Below are 14,873 nucleotides of genomic sequence, written 5' to 3'. Positions count from 1 at the left end.
TTGAGCATGGCTCAAAACTTTGGGACCCTGCACCCGTGTGGGAGACTTGAAGGAAGTTCCTGGCTCCTGGCTTTGGATCGGTGCAGCGCCGGCCATTGTGGTCACTTGGGGAGTGAATCAACAGATGGAAGATCTTCCTCTCTGTCTCTCCTTCTTTCTGTAAATCTGCCTTTCCATTAAAAATAAATAAGTCTGAATAAAACAATATAAAAAACGAAAGACAAAAACCAACAACCTGAAATTCTCACAGTGCTTTGGAGGAGTACATTCAGGGTAGAGACGGCCAAGCTGACTTGACATTAGCATCCTATATGAGTATAGGTTCGAACCCCAGTTGTTCCACTTTTAATCCAATTTCCTGTTTGTACCTGGGAAAGCAGCAGCAGTCAACTCCCCTGTACCCACGTGGGAGACTTGGAAGAAGCACCTGGCTCCTGGCTCCTGGCTCCTGGCTCCCGGCTTCGGTCTGACCCAGCCCCATTGTGACCATCTGGGAAGTGAACCAGTTCAGTCAGTTCAAAGAAGATCTCTACCCCTTAACTTCCTTAGTTTTTCAAATCAATCAATCTTTTTAAAAAGTAAAGTAACTTTCTAGTTAGTGAAAAGGCCAATTTTTTCATTCTCTTCTTAATATAAGTATGTAGGATAGATCTCTGGATGTGGATACATTAATGCCCAAACTTTCTATTTTATAAAAAGGAAGATAAACATTTATGGAATTGAGTATTTTGCTCAGAGAAAACAGACACCGTCACTAACTCTCTGGCCTCCACTGACTCCAGGAAGTCTCTTCCAGTTAAGCAGCAAAGAGTCAGAAACGCACTCATTTATGTAGAGATAAGAACTGGTGAGGTGCGTGTGGGGGGCAGAGAGGAAAGAAAATGAAGTGCCAAGTGCTAGCATTATGGCACCGTGGGTTAAACTGCTTATGGAAACATCCTCACCTGAATGCCAGTTTGGGTTCCAACTGCTTCATTTCGAATCCATGTCCCTACTAATGTACCTGAAAAAGCAGCAAATGTTGGCTCAAGTGCTTGGGCCCCTGCCAGTCACGTGGGAGACTCGGATGAAGCTCCTGGCTTTGCCCCAGTGCTGCACTGGCCAGTGCAGCCATTTTGGGGAGTGAACCAACAGACAGAAGAGCTCTTCCCGTCCCTTCTCTGTAACTCAGCCTTTCAAATAAATAACACTTTTTTAAAAAATGAAGTGACATGAAATGACACATCAAAGAATAGCTGAGGCAAATCAGGTGTGATTCAGGTTTTAAAATGTGCTGTTTTCAAATGTACTTCTGGAATATATTAATATTTTTATGGTTTTGAGACTGGCATGGCTGAAGTCTGCATCTTGAACATGCCTGGATCCCATATGGGGACTTGTTCTAATCCTGGCGGCCCCATTTCCCATCCAGTTCTCTGCTTGTAGCCTGGGAAAGCAGTCAAGGACGGCCCAAAGCCTTGGGACCCTGCACCCATGTGGGAAACCTGGAGGAAGCTCCTAGGGTCCTGGCTTTGGACCGGCACAGCACCGGCCATTGCGCTCACTTGGGGAGTGAATCATCAGATGGAAGAGCTTTCTCTGTCTCTCCTTCTCTGTAAATCTGGCTCTGAAATAAAAATAAATCTTAAAAGATATTTTTATAGGTTGGTCTAAAATTTATTTCCTAATAGCTGATACATAACTTTTTTAAAGCAAGAATTTGAGACAAAAATGTTGCCAAGTAACATCAAGTGCAGAGGCATTGCTTTGGCCCCCTCTGCTGGATGGTTTTGAAATTTTTACCTGTGGATAAGGCACATTTTTTTTTACCTCTCCAAAATGATCTTAAGCCAAGACTGTAAAAACTACCTAGTTCTAAATTCAGCATCAGTTCAGCCTGTGGGAACAGAAACACAGCTACAAATCGTCACTTATGGGAAACTTCTGCGCAACTTCAATCTAGCCTGAAACCTTGATCTTAGAATGTTCTCGAAGGGCCAAGCACAATGGTCCATTGGGCTAAATCTTTGCCTTGAATGCACCGGGATCCCATACGGGTACTGATTTGTACTCTGGCTGCTCTACTTCCCTTCCCGCTCCCTGCTTGTGCCCTAGGAAAGCAGTGGAGGACAGCCCAAAGCCTTGGGACCCTGCACCCATGTGGGAGACCCACAAGAAGCTCCTGGCTTTGGCTCCGGCCAGTTGAGGATTGAACCAGAGGACAGAGGATTTTGTCTTTCTGTAAATCTGCCTTTCCAATAAAAATAAATAAATCTTTAAAGATATGTCTCCCTAAGGAGGAGAAAAAAGACTGGCTCAACAGAACTTTCCTCCCCCGGGACCCTGAGACTAATCCTCCAGGATGAGTCCCTGCAGCATCACGCCAGCCACCCACCTGGTTCCTGTGGGAACACAGTGGTTACCAAAGCCTCCCGACACTCCCCAAGTTGTCACCATTATTGCAGCAATAGTCTTTGCCTTCCTCCCAGGACTCTAGGCTCCCGATACTGCTTCCTGGGCAAGGCTGAGAAAAGGTCCCTGATTTCTCCATATTCTGAGCGCTTCTGGCAGGATGGAGTAAGCCGTGGCCCGAGTCCCTGACTCTGTACAGAATGCTTAGGCACCGTGGCAGCTTGCCTGTTTCTCGGCACGTTTCCCTTTGAAGGTAACAAAAGCTGGGGGGTTAGTTTTAAGCATAATAAGCAGGCACCTGACTGTTGATAATCTCCAACCTCGTGGGCAGCTGTCGTGGACCTGTCATCACGTCATTAGTGGAATGTGCTCACCATGCCAGCAGTAACCCCTCAGACCTCTCCAGCTTGCCCCTTCTGCTGACTGGACCTGAACAGTGGGTGCCTGAGGAATCACACGGAGGACTGCCCACCTGTGCACCCACTGCTGAACCGTAACAACAGGGAGAGGGAATCTGGTCTCCACCCCCATGACCACAGCACACAGCAGTGTTCACAAAGGCCTTTGCCTACATTAGTGCTTTGGAAGTATTTCCCTGTATCTTTACAAATCCTCAACAACTTCCTGGTACAGAGAACCCTACAAAGCCACTGGCCAAAGAGCGGTATCTTTCAGAGTTTAGACACATTGCTGATCTTTCCAAAGATCTGACCAGTCACATTACCATCACTACAGCATATTCACCAGAGCTGGAACGCAAACAAATTTCACAAACACTTAACACTACAATAAGCTTAGCTTAATTCAAGGTAAAAAGCTCCCCTCTCGCCCAATCATGTTTTGTATTTCTTTGCCACTACAGAGGCTGAATATTTTTCCACGTTTAATTAATAGTACCTCCTCTTTAACAATTTGTTTTGCCATCTATTGGAATTAGTATTTTCTCTAGATTTTTATAATGTAATAACAGAAGGTACTAGCAAGAATCAGCCACTGACTGGGCTAGTGTTGTGGCCTGGCAAGGGAAGCCGCCACCTGTGAAGTTAATTTATGGGTGTGGGTCTGAGAGCTCCACTGCCCACCCAGCTCCCTGCTGGTGACCTGGGAAGAGCTGCAGAGGATGGTCCAAGCGCTTGGGCCCTGCTCCCTATGTGGGGGACCCCATGAAGCGCCTAGACCAGTGCTGGTTGCTGCTCCTGTGTGGATGATGGGTCTGTATGTGTGTCTTTCTCTTCAATTCTTTCAAAATAAACAAATAAATCTTAAAGCAAACATCAGAAAGTGTTTATTGAAAGAACAGATGTTAAGGCACAAAAGTACATCAAAATTTCAAACAAAAATTCTTCCAATAATATGTTCTTTATTCAAAGAAACTGCTTCCAAAATAATTCGAAATAAAAAATACTGCTTATTCTCAAGTTGATATTTTCTTAGTCCAAAATTAAGTTTCCTAATGCGGTACTGTTACAATGTACACTTCCTTAAAAATTTAGTTATGTTAAATACATTCAGAACTTAACCAATATTAAATTTCTCTTATAGGCCTGTGTTTCGTATTGCTCATTGGAGGCTACTGATTACACAGGGACACATTCCAGGACTAGTGACTTATAAATTTAGCATAACACCTACCGATGTTAAACTACTCATGTCCAACTACTGGAACAGTTCCAGCCCTTTCATTTTAAAAAGAAGTGCAAGAATCAATCAACTCTATATGTATATTTTTATACTTCCAACCTTGACATTGTAATAGTGCAAATAGCATGTGATCTGGGGGGGGGAAGGTAGTATTCTCATGAACCTATGTAAAATAAATTAGATCTGATCTCCTAGGCTTAAAAAAAGCTCACTTTCTCACCTATTTTTCCCCCTTACTTTTGAAATAAGCTACCCTGAATGTAGATCTTTAAATACTAGAATCTAACTCAAGTTACGAAAAGTCCCTTTTAGGCAAACTGCACACAAGGCTCACCTGAATTGCCTGACAAGGGTAACTACAGCATCTGGCCCAGAAACACATCAAACTGGACCTTATCCGCGGAACCCTCCATTAGCAGGGACCCCCACCCTTAGAGGTAAGTGGGTCAGAGCACCGCCGAGGCGACCTGCTGCAGAAGCCAGGATGGGGAGCTGCGCGGCAGCCTGCCACCTTCCCCAGCGTCCTTCACGTGAACTCTCCTAAAGCAGCCCTGGTTTATAAGGCGGGGCTAGCGAAGGTCCTGCTCAGGGAACCCTCCAGCCAAGCCACCACACACCATACAGAGATCAACAATAGTGAGCACACTGCGCATGCCCCTGTGAGAGACATTCCTGCTTTGCCTGAAAGCAGCTGCGCCAGGTGGGGAGCGTCACATGCCTTCCCAGTGCAGAGGCCGCTGTCTTCATTTTCTTACAAACTTACTCTGCCCAACCTCTACCTGCTAAATGTACAGCTCCTAAAGACTGCAGGCCCGAAATTCTCCAAGTTCAACTACAGCCATATGAAGAGCTGGGGATCAATATCACACAATACTGGTGATGGTGAGAGGACAACTGTATAAAAACATTGCAAACACTCCGGCTCAAAGGACTGAGCTGCAGTGCAACACACCATGTAGGAAAAGACTGTGCCGCGGGCTCACTGCAGCAGAAACAGGAGGAGGATGAAATCCTCAACTGTGAGATCAAACAGTCTTTTCCAGGGAAATAGAATGTGTCCCAAAGCAACGGCACTTCGAACACTCTGCAATTCCCAATCATGTTTGTTTACACGCTGACTTTCCAAACATTCTATACTGGAAACACATTTGTACATATCTCTCATGAGACGCCACTACCGGCAGTAAGCTTTTACTAAGCCCTCAAATAAGTAAACAAGATGGAACCTCAGACATGGACATTTGGCGCAAGGATGCCCGTGTCCTGTGTTACACTGCCTGGGAGCGAGACCTGGCTCTGTTCCCAAGCTACCTTCCTGATGTGCAGCCCAGGAAGCATAAGGTCATGGCCCAAGTCCCTGGGGCCCTGCCACCTGCCACGCACGTGAGACTCGCTGTTGCAGGCACCTAGGCATATGAACCAGTAAATGGGAGATCTCTGTGTGCCTCATTCTCTCTCTTCCTTTCAAATAAAAATAAATACATTTTAAGAAGCTTAAAAAGTAGGCTTTTGGATGAAAAAATATTTTGTGGTTTCACAGTGAAAAAAAATTGGAGGTTATATTTAAGTATTTGGTGAAGTTTTCAATGTTTTTTTCCATTAGAGTTCTTTGAAGTCATTCTCAACTCATGAGGTTAGAACTCCTTCAAAGAAAATACAACCAAGATTCTATCTTTAATTCCTGTTCTAAATTTCCATTTAAAATATAATTCCTATATCTTTGGTCACAAAAGCAATAAAATATTCACATTTTCAACATACTACAGTCAATTGCCTTTCAAGTTTAAATTATTCTACATTTCTAAAAGGATTTCAAACAAAAATTTTCAAATTGCACATTACAAATATATAATGTAACAAAACAAGGTACAAAATGTTTGCAGGTGCAGGAATCAATTACAACATTAACAGTGATACACTTTGCTGTTAAATATTTCTTTTTATTATAAACAGAATATGCTGAGATTTTGTAAAAGATACAGTTCTAGTTTCCACAAGATTCCCTGGTGGTGCCTCTCCCGTTTGCTGGGTGGGAGCACTTGGGGAAGCCAGGAGGCCTGGCACCCTGCACCTGCCCCCGGGAGGATGAGCGGCAGCACCTGTGCACATGGCCTGGCGGAGGGGACAAGGCAGAGTGAGCCCTGGGAGGTGACCCTCCGGGCCTCTCTCCCTGTGCACCTGTGCTCCCTTGGGCGCAGAGAAGATTCAACTCCACGCCTGAACGCACCTATCGATATTTACAAACAAGGCTTTGTGCAGACAAAAAAAAAAAAAAAGGCAAAATTAAATACAGAAACATGCTTGTGTTCCAATGCTTAATCACTTCACTATAAAAGTCGAAGAAAATCATCACTGCATCTCGCAAGCAGACAGCCTGGGGACGTGGACTGTGAAGGTGTCAAAGCTGAGTGGAAGCAAAGGGGCTAGAAGCAATGGCTGAGACCACAAGTTTGTTTCCAGAGAAAAGCCTGAGACCCCCTCTCCACAGGCCTGCTTCCGCTGGCTAAAGGCATTGTGTGGATCCCTGCACCGGAGCAGCGTTCTCAGTTCCACACCCAGGTAATTTACTGCACACGAAGTGGACACTTGAGAGTGGGCTTTTAAAGGGTTGCAGGGCCCTGCCACCACCGGGATGCTTGCAGATTTCCCAGGCAACACCACAACACCGTGCCTGCTGCATGCGTAAAGCTCTCGCTCTGTCCCGATCACATCCTCACTGGTTATCAGGCCAATCACATTATTTTCTCTGAAGAAAACATTTTTTCAGCCATTTCAGATCTGGTCATGATTTCCTAAAACAAATAAACCAATACATAAAAAGGTAGGTGCCAACGTGTTGACACTGGTTCCAGAACGCTTACACATTTTTCTGATCTTTCCAATAGCCACAATCTGGGGGGAAGTCCTACACACAGGCAATAAAAACGTCATTCACACTGTCTAATAAGGCAGAGTCACCTGCTGACAAGCTTAGAAAACCCCGGCCTCCTGCTGGCTGGAAACAAGCTCAGAGCCTTCTCCAGGAGCAGGGCTCAGGTGCACCTGAGGCCTGGGCCACCTGGGGATACTGTCTCACCTTACTGAGCTAATACATTCCTGAAATGCTAAATCAGCTCCTACCAGGTGAATACTTTAAAAGGCATCCTATGGGACATCTCTCTGCAGAATCATCAATCCCCATGCTGACCGCTCAAACCCTCCCGTCTACTAGAGTCAAGTCGATACAGCGAAGCCCAAGTCCTTTCCATGGTCTCCACTGCAGTTCTAGTTCCTTCCAGTGTCCTCGGGGACCACGTAAGCCACTGCTCAGGACCACTGAGCTCCCTCTCCTCCTCTGGCAGGTACCACCCACACACCCGCACGTTGTTTCTTCTGCTTCAGGCTCTTGGCCTTGAGCTACCTTCCATGTCTAGGTGATCCCTAACTAACACTGTCCCCAAAACCCCCCGACCAAAAAAAAGATCTGAATTTGCACCCTCCATTCAAATTTCCAGCTTGGAAAATGGAATAAAAACTTCACTTAAATACAACAGCAAACTATCTGCAAGTTTCAGTGATTTAGACAAATGGCTACCTTAGTCTTCAACACCCTTCCTGTAACAAAATCTTAGAAACACTCCTTCCCGTCTTTCACTCTAACCAGCATTTCTCTGGTTTCTGCCAGAAATGAGCACTATACTCCAAATTCTTTTAACCTCGATGCACAAATCAGGATATGGTATTCTTCCATGCATCCAGTTTACGACCATTTTAAAAAACAACTTTCAGAATTTCTGAGAAACATTTCTTCAAGGAAATAGCAAAATGACGTTTTACCTCATCCGAATCCACTAACACTGGAAGGGCTCTGAAATACAAGGGGGACAGAAAGGCGACAAGGTGAGACCAGTGTAAGAAAACTGGGCCCAGGCCTGCTGCGTGGCCCACCACCCCTCACCCCCCAGCTGTCCACAGTGCAGAGAGGCATGCCACACTCGCCGGCAGACAGTGCCATTCTCAACCCTCCTAAACCTCAGTCATCTGCCAGGGTAAACTAGACACAGACACTGCTGAGCAGTAACATTTTAACAACTATAATCTCTCCATCTTTCTCGCTCTGCAATAAATAAATGGTTTCATTTCTAAAGGAGGTGAGCATTTGGTGTGACGGTCAGGCTCATGATCCTCATTGGAGTGCTTGGGTATAGGACCCAGCTCTGCTCCCAATTGCAGCTCTTGTTCGTGCACAAACCGGAAGGCAGCAGGTGACAGCTCAGGCAACTAGGCCTCTGACACTCACATGGGAGACAGGACTGAGTTCCAGGCCCTCCGCTCAGTCTGGCCTGGTCTCCAGCACTGCAGGCACTCACGGAGTCAGAGGGCAGAACCTCTCTCTCTCTGCTTCTGCCTCACAAATTGTTGCTGCTTGGGACGCCTGTCCCCCAGCTCAGAGCATGGGATTCAGTCCCTGCTTCACACCCAGCTTCCTGCTGTGCTGAGGCCAGGAGATGGCAGCTAAGGGCTTGGGCCCTGCCACCTGTGGGGAAGACCTGGCTGGAGTGCCAGGCTCCTGGCTTCAGCCTGGCGCACCCATGGGTAATTTGTGGGGTGAACCAATGAATGGAAGAGCTCTCTTTTTCACTCTCTCCCTGTTTCCCTACCTTTCAAAAAAATAACAAAAAAGCTACAAAAAAAACCAAAAACCTGATGCAAGAAGCAGTTACAGACATTGGACAGAACAAAATATGAAAAGAGTATCACAGCTGTCTAATCCAGCTGTCTTTAACTGTATTAAAAACACACAAAGTGTGGTCCAAAGGTCACTGAGGGAGGGGCCTCGGCAGCCTAGGCTTCCCGGAGAGGGAATTCCAGGGCCTCTATTTCCCCTATGTTCACATGCTTCCTCCAAAAGCCTCTCCATACACTGTGGTTACACGTGTATAAAAAAAAAATGAAGTTTTAAGTATTTTTGAACTTTTCCATATTAGAATATTAAAACAAAATGATCCTAGTAGAGCCAAGAAAGCAGGAGTTGGCCACTAGTATTAAAGCATTTGATGTCAGTGTTAAAGAGAGGAGAAGAGCCCCTGTTCCGCGGCAGGGCCATCACGTGGCCTAAGCAGCGCTGGGTCCCGCCCTGGGAGCAGAAACACCAGCCCTTCGATCATCAGCCTCAACTCTAGACTCAGCCACCAACAGAGGATATTTACACGTCTGTGAACGAAGAGGGAATGTTTTCTTCCACCCACTTCAAATCTTCATCCTGTAGAAATAAATATTTATATTTAGTATGAGCTTACCACCAACTGAAAGTAAAATGTCTAATAAAATGCATGTAAAATCTAAGCAGTCAAGTTCAAAAGCACGAGATCCTTTTAGTTGTGATGTCTAAAGGCTGCAATCGTGCCACAAGGCAATTATGCCAGTGTTTAGGCAAACAGGCACACAAAAACGGAGTTTCAGATTTTTGTGCTTTTTTTTAGGTTAATTTATCTTCATTGGAAAGTCAGATCAGACTTACAGAGAGGAGAGACAGAATCGAATGATCCTCCCTCCATCGGTTCACTCCCCGAATCACTGCAACAGCCAAGCTGAGCAGATTTAGCCAGGAGCCAGGAGCCTCCTCTGGGTCCCCAGCGTGGATGCAGGGTCTCAAACTTGGGCCGTCCTCGACTGCTTTCCCAGGCCATAATCAGGGAGCTGGATGGGAAGTGGAGCATCCAGGACACAAACCAGGGTTCATACGATATCCTGGTGCTTATAAGGTGAATATTTAGTCATTAAGCCATCGTGTAGGGCCCCAGATTTTTGCACTTCTGGCTGTTGCAGGCCTTTGGAGAGTAAAACAGTGGGTGGGAACTCTGTATACCTCTCAAAAAATAGTCTTAAACATCTGTGTGACACACATTTCTATTTTGTCTGCCTTCATAATTACCATTCTTATGCATAATGTGCACAGAATATTAAAAAATCTGCCCTGCCTTATACATATATATTTACCTTTTTAAAATAACATATATATAGGGCCCGCTGCAACAACATAATGGTTAAAGCCTTCGCCTTGCATGCTCCGGGATCCCATATGGTTGCCAGTTCTAATCCTGGTGGCCCTGCTTCCCATCCAGCTCCCTGCTTGTGGCCTGGGAAAGCAGTCGAGGATGGCCCAAGGCCTTGGGACCCTGCACTTGTGTGGGAGACCCGGAAGAGCTCTGGCTGCAGATCAGCTCAGCTGTAGCCTTTATGCCACTTGGGGAGTGAATCATTGGATGGAAGATCTTCCTTTTTGTCTCTCCTCCTCTCTATATATCTGACTTTCCAGTAAAAATAAATAAATCTTAAATATATATATATATGTTATTTTTTTTAAAGGTCTTCGGCCATCCTCTACTGCCTTCCAAGGCTGCGACCAGGGAACTGGAAGGGAAGTGGAGCAGCCAAGCTACGAACTGGTGCCCATATGGCATCCTGGCACATGCAAGGTGAGGACTTTAGCCACTAGGCTACTGGGCCAGGCCCTCCTGCCTTGTACTGTACCATTTTATCCAAGCTTCTACAGTTCCCCTACACACAGCCATTCATTTTAATAATTGCAGAGATAAAACATACTGGCCTTTTCCCAACAAAGAGTTATGCAAAAGTCTTCAAACATCTCTTTGAATACTGAAAAGCCACAGAAATCTCTTCCATCTTTACACGTGTTTGTGGATCACCTTTGGAGCCTTGTTAGAAAGCAAAGTCTTGGGGCAGTGTTGAGGCATAGTAGGCTAAGCCTCTGCCTGTGGGGGCTGGCATTCCATAATGGTACAGGTTCAAGCCCTAGCTGTTTCAATTTGATCCGACTCCTTGCTAATGTGCCTGGGAAAGTAGCAGCGGCTGACCCAAGTCCTTGGTCCCTGCACCAATGTGGGAGACCCAGGAGAAACTCCTGGCTTTAGACTGTTCTAGCTCTGGTTGTTACAGTCATTTTTGGGAGTGAACCAGTGGATGACAGACCTTTCTGTCTCTCCTTCTCTCAGCAAATCTGTCTTTCAAATAAAAGTAAGTAAATCTTTTGAAAGGAAGGAAGGAAGAAAAGAAAGGAAAGGAAAAAAGAAAAAGGAAAAGGAAAGGACAGCAGAGCAGTCTTCCCCAGCCAGGGCCAGCCTGAATCCTGCGTCCGGGCAAGCTCCCAGGGCACGCCGGAGCTGCTGGCCCCGGAGCAGCACTCGAGACGCAAGGACCCCGGGACTTGCCCAGTGTAGCTGCAAGGTAACACGGGCTTTTATCCCAAAGAAACCTTAGTAAAAAACTGTTCTCCCGACAGTCAATGAATACAACACTCATGTAGATTTCCAAAGCTCTGAGGACTTAGGATTCTTGTAAATATGCATATACTCACAAAATTATCGGCAGTAGCAGGCTTAGCTGTTCCATTAGAGACTGTTTTTGAGGCTCTCAATTTTATTCCTTCAGCTACAAGGAGAAGCATGACAGAGAAATATTAAAAATTATAAAATATTTTCCTTTACAGTTTCACACGCAGTAAGGAAACTATTACATCCTTTTTCTGAAGGCACTAACAGTGGAAACTCTGGGCCAGGTGCTGGCTTCAACACACGTCTTGGCCATGCAGGAAGAAGCTGGTAGATTCTGACTGCTAGAACAACCAGGTTTTTTTAAAATTAAATTTATTCATTAATTACATTGTGTTGTAATTACATAGAATCTGGGATTCTTCCCCCACCCTCCCCCCATGGTGGGTTCCTCCACCTTGTTGCATAACCACAGTTCAAGCAACCAGGTTTTTAAGCTGCTAGTTTGCATGAGTCTTAGAAGAGCTTGAATAGGCATACATGCACATTTTCCCCTTAATTTTAATGCATTCTAAAGTTCACAGATGGAAAAAAATCTACAGGAGTCACAGAATTATACTCAAGGCCAAAACATGTACTTGCCTGATGGATAAACTGTTGGAACGTGATTATGGCACAAATAAGAAAGAAAAAAGGTTTTCCTCACATTTGACCAAAGCTGTGCTTCTTGTTGTAGTTTGAGTGAGGCAGAGGTTGAGAGGTTAAGTTCTGAAACTAGATGCCCCACAAATGAGGACAACAGGGTCTACACCTCAGAGGTCTGGGGAACCCTAACAAGTCAGCTCACACAAAGTGCTCCGCGCACCCTAGCTCCACTGAGCATTCACTTCTGTTGCTAGGATCATTTTCAAATATTACTTGAGCACACATGAAAACAACAGGTACAACCATTAGGCCAGCCACAGCACAAGTCACTATGATGAAGATCTGTCTAAAAATGTTTCCACTGGGCATTTAAATCAGCATTTCTCTTGCCAGGGAAATCATGGAATGTTCTAACATTAAAGAATACTCATGTATAATAGAGCATACAAGGTTGCAGAGATTATTTAATAAACACACACTTGTGTACCTACCAAGCCCACCAACATATTAACACGCCCATCACCACAGAAGTTTAAGTTCCTTTCTAGACAATCCCTACCCCACCAGAGATCACTGTTCTGATTTGGGTAATCAGCATGGCTTGTTCTGACTGTTCCAGAACTTGCTAGAACATTATCCATGGACTGTACTCTTCCAGAGTTGGCTATCATACAACAGGAGGTTTCTGAGATTTACTCAGGTTTCTGCTGGTCACTTTTTAAAAATTACTAATGACCAGTATTCCACTGCTATGGATACACCTACAATTTCTTCTTCCAGGCACCAGGGGCATTTGGGTTATTTTCTGCTCTGAACTATGAAGAATAAAGGTGCTGTGATTATTAATGCGTCTCAGTGAACATCTGGTTCATTTATTCCGGGTAAAAACTTTAGCATGAAATAGCTAGATTGTGTGATAGATGTATGTTTAGCTTTTTAAAAATCTAAGGAAGAAGAGATCTTATTACAGTGTGGGAGATCCTTCAGGCACCCTCACTGGCAGACGCTGCCCAGGCTCCCCTCCCTCCAGTGCCCACAGACCCTGCTCTACTCTCTGGCTCTGGGTGCGTTGACTCTGGACTCATCACAGCAATGGAGAAACGCACAGCTGGCCGCTGGCTTCTTCAAAGTATGCTGATGTCAACCCGGAGTGGGTTGAGGCTCTTCTCAGTCTCCTGCTTTTCCATAGATGTTTTACAATCAGTTTACCCATATTTTTTCTAAGACAGTTAGAAGTATGATTACTAGATGGCATTTAATTTTTTAGTTTGGATATTTGACACCTTAGTAGCAGTGAACATTCCAATTTATAAGCATGTTATAGTGCTACATTTACCTATTCCAAAATTTCTCTCTGCATTGCTTTACTGTCTCCATTGCAGAAGTTTTACACCATTCTTTTTTCTTTACCAAATATTTTATTTTTGATGGTATCTGAAAATGTCATTGTTAATTGCTCTCAGTTAGTAGTTAGTAATCAGACAGGAAACTCTGTACACTGGACATACACCCTTCCACTACATTACAGTCACTTATTGGTTCTACTGCAATTTCTGTTTTGCAGAACCTTAGGTTTTTGTATACATGTAACTGCTGCCTGCAAAGAAAAGTCACTTCACTTCTTCCTTTCCACATGTTACACCGTGCACGTTCTCTGAGGCCTGTTGGCTCGTTCTGCCTCTCCGTACATACAAGGCGGATCAAAGCAGTGAGTCATGTTCTTGCATCTGATCTCCAGTCTTAGGAGCAAAAGCCATCACTGCTTTGCCGTTACGTGTGACTTGAGCTGTAGAGTATTTCCTATCATCCTGTAGTTTGCTGAGCTTTTAAATCTGAGATGCTATGTCATTTTTCTTTCTCTTCAAAAAATTTTTTTTGTACTATGATGAATTAGACTGAGTGATTTTCAAAATGTTCAAACAGGCTTGCAACCCTGGGATAAAGTCTACTTCATCATGATTATCTTTCCATATTTTGCTAGATTTTATTTACTAATGTTTTGCAAGGATTTCCATGTCTCTGCTTATTAATGATAGGGCTCCATAATTTTTCCTGACTTGTAATGTCGATTTTTGGCATTTAAAATGTGCAGGGAAGCATTTCTACTTCCTCTGCATTCTAAAGGGCTTGCTAAGATGAAGATATTTCTTTAATAAATACTTGAAAAAATTCACTAGTGAAACCATTTTGGCCTGCTAGTTTTTGGAAAGATTTTAAATTACAAACTCATTTTTTTTTAAAAACAGATGCAGAGCTACTCAGCCATGGTAGCTCACAGCTGGGGTTGAGAACGGGGCAGTTTCTGAGTGAGTGCCAGCGTCTGGGTGTGCTCCCTGGCTCCGGCTCCTGAGCGTGGCCGGTTTTCTGCTGATGCTGAGTGTGCAGGGCAGTGGGTTCCTTCCACCTATGTGGGGGACCTGGGCTCAGCTCCGCCCCTCTGCCCCGCACCCTTCCTCCCACAAACTCTGGGCACCTGGAGAGTGAATTCACAAATGAGTTTTCTTCTTTCTGTCTCACAATTTAAATGAAAAAAAAAAAGTTTAAGAGTTTTTTGGTTATTTATTATTTTCAGGAAATTGTCCACTTCATGCCAATTGTCTAATTCACTACCATGAAGTTCTCCATAACCTTCCCTTACTTGTCCTCTCTTACTGTGGTAATGTACTCTGCACCATTTCCAGTGGAAACTTTCCTTACTATTCTAGCATTTACTGCTTTTGTTCCTGGTTTAGATTAGCTGGAGACAAATTCAATCTTACTAATATTTCAAATAAATTACTTTTGGCTTTGTTGATCTTCTCAGTTTCCCCCAGCTTTCTATTTGATTGGTGAAACAGAAACTTTTATTGTTGAAATTTATAATCCCTTCCTTTTATTTAGCTGAGTTTAATACGTCTTTTTTCTAGGACTTAAAGTGGCTACAGA

The 14,873-nt window shown here is 44.4% G+C and overlaps 1 protein-coding gene across 2 annotated transcripts in view; it reads right to left on the bottom strand.

Annotated features, from left to right (window-relative positions):
- Positions 1 to 5,951: 5,951 nt before the first annotated feature.
- The window catches only part of TMEM87B (transmembrane protein 87B), a 39,935-nt gene continuing 31,013 nt past the window's right edge, over positions 5,952 to 14,873 (bottom strand). For both annotated transcript variants that reach the window (XM_058667623.1, XM_058667624.1), the window contains exons 16-19: positions 11,390 to 11,463; positions 9,222 to 9,274; positions 7,849 to 7,879; positions 5,952 to 6,824 (exon numbers count right to left, since the gene is read on the bottom strand). In XM_058667623.1, coding sequence (XP_058523606.1) covers positions 6,765 to 6,824; positions 7,849 to 7,879; positions 9,222 to 9,274; positions 11,390 to 11,463 — 218 coding nt within the window. In that variant the 3' untranslated portion in view covers positions 5,952 to 6,764. The remainder of the gene's footprint in view (positions 6,825 to 7,848; positions 7,880 to 9,221; positions 9,275 to 11,389; positions 11,464 to 14,873) is intronic.

The sequence above is a fragment of the Ochotona princeps genome, chromosome 8 (genome assembly GCF_030435755.1).
Source record: "Ochotona princeps isolate mOchPri1 chromosome 8, mOchPri1.hap1, whole genome shotgun sequence".
NCBI classification, from domain to species: domain Eukaryota; kingdom Metazoa; phylum Chordata; class Mammalia; order Lagomorpha; family Ochotonidae; genus Ochotona; species Ochotona princeps.
Note: the sequence above shows the minus strand (reverse complement) of the source record. Positions and strands in the feature narration are given on the sequence as shown.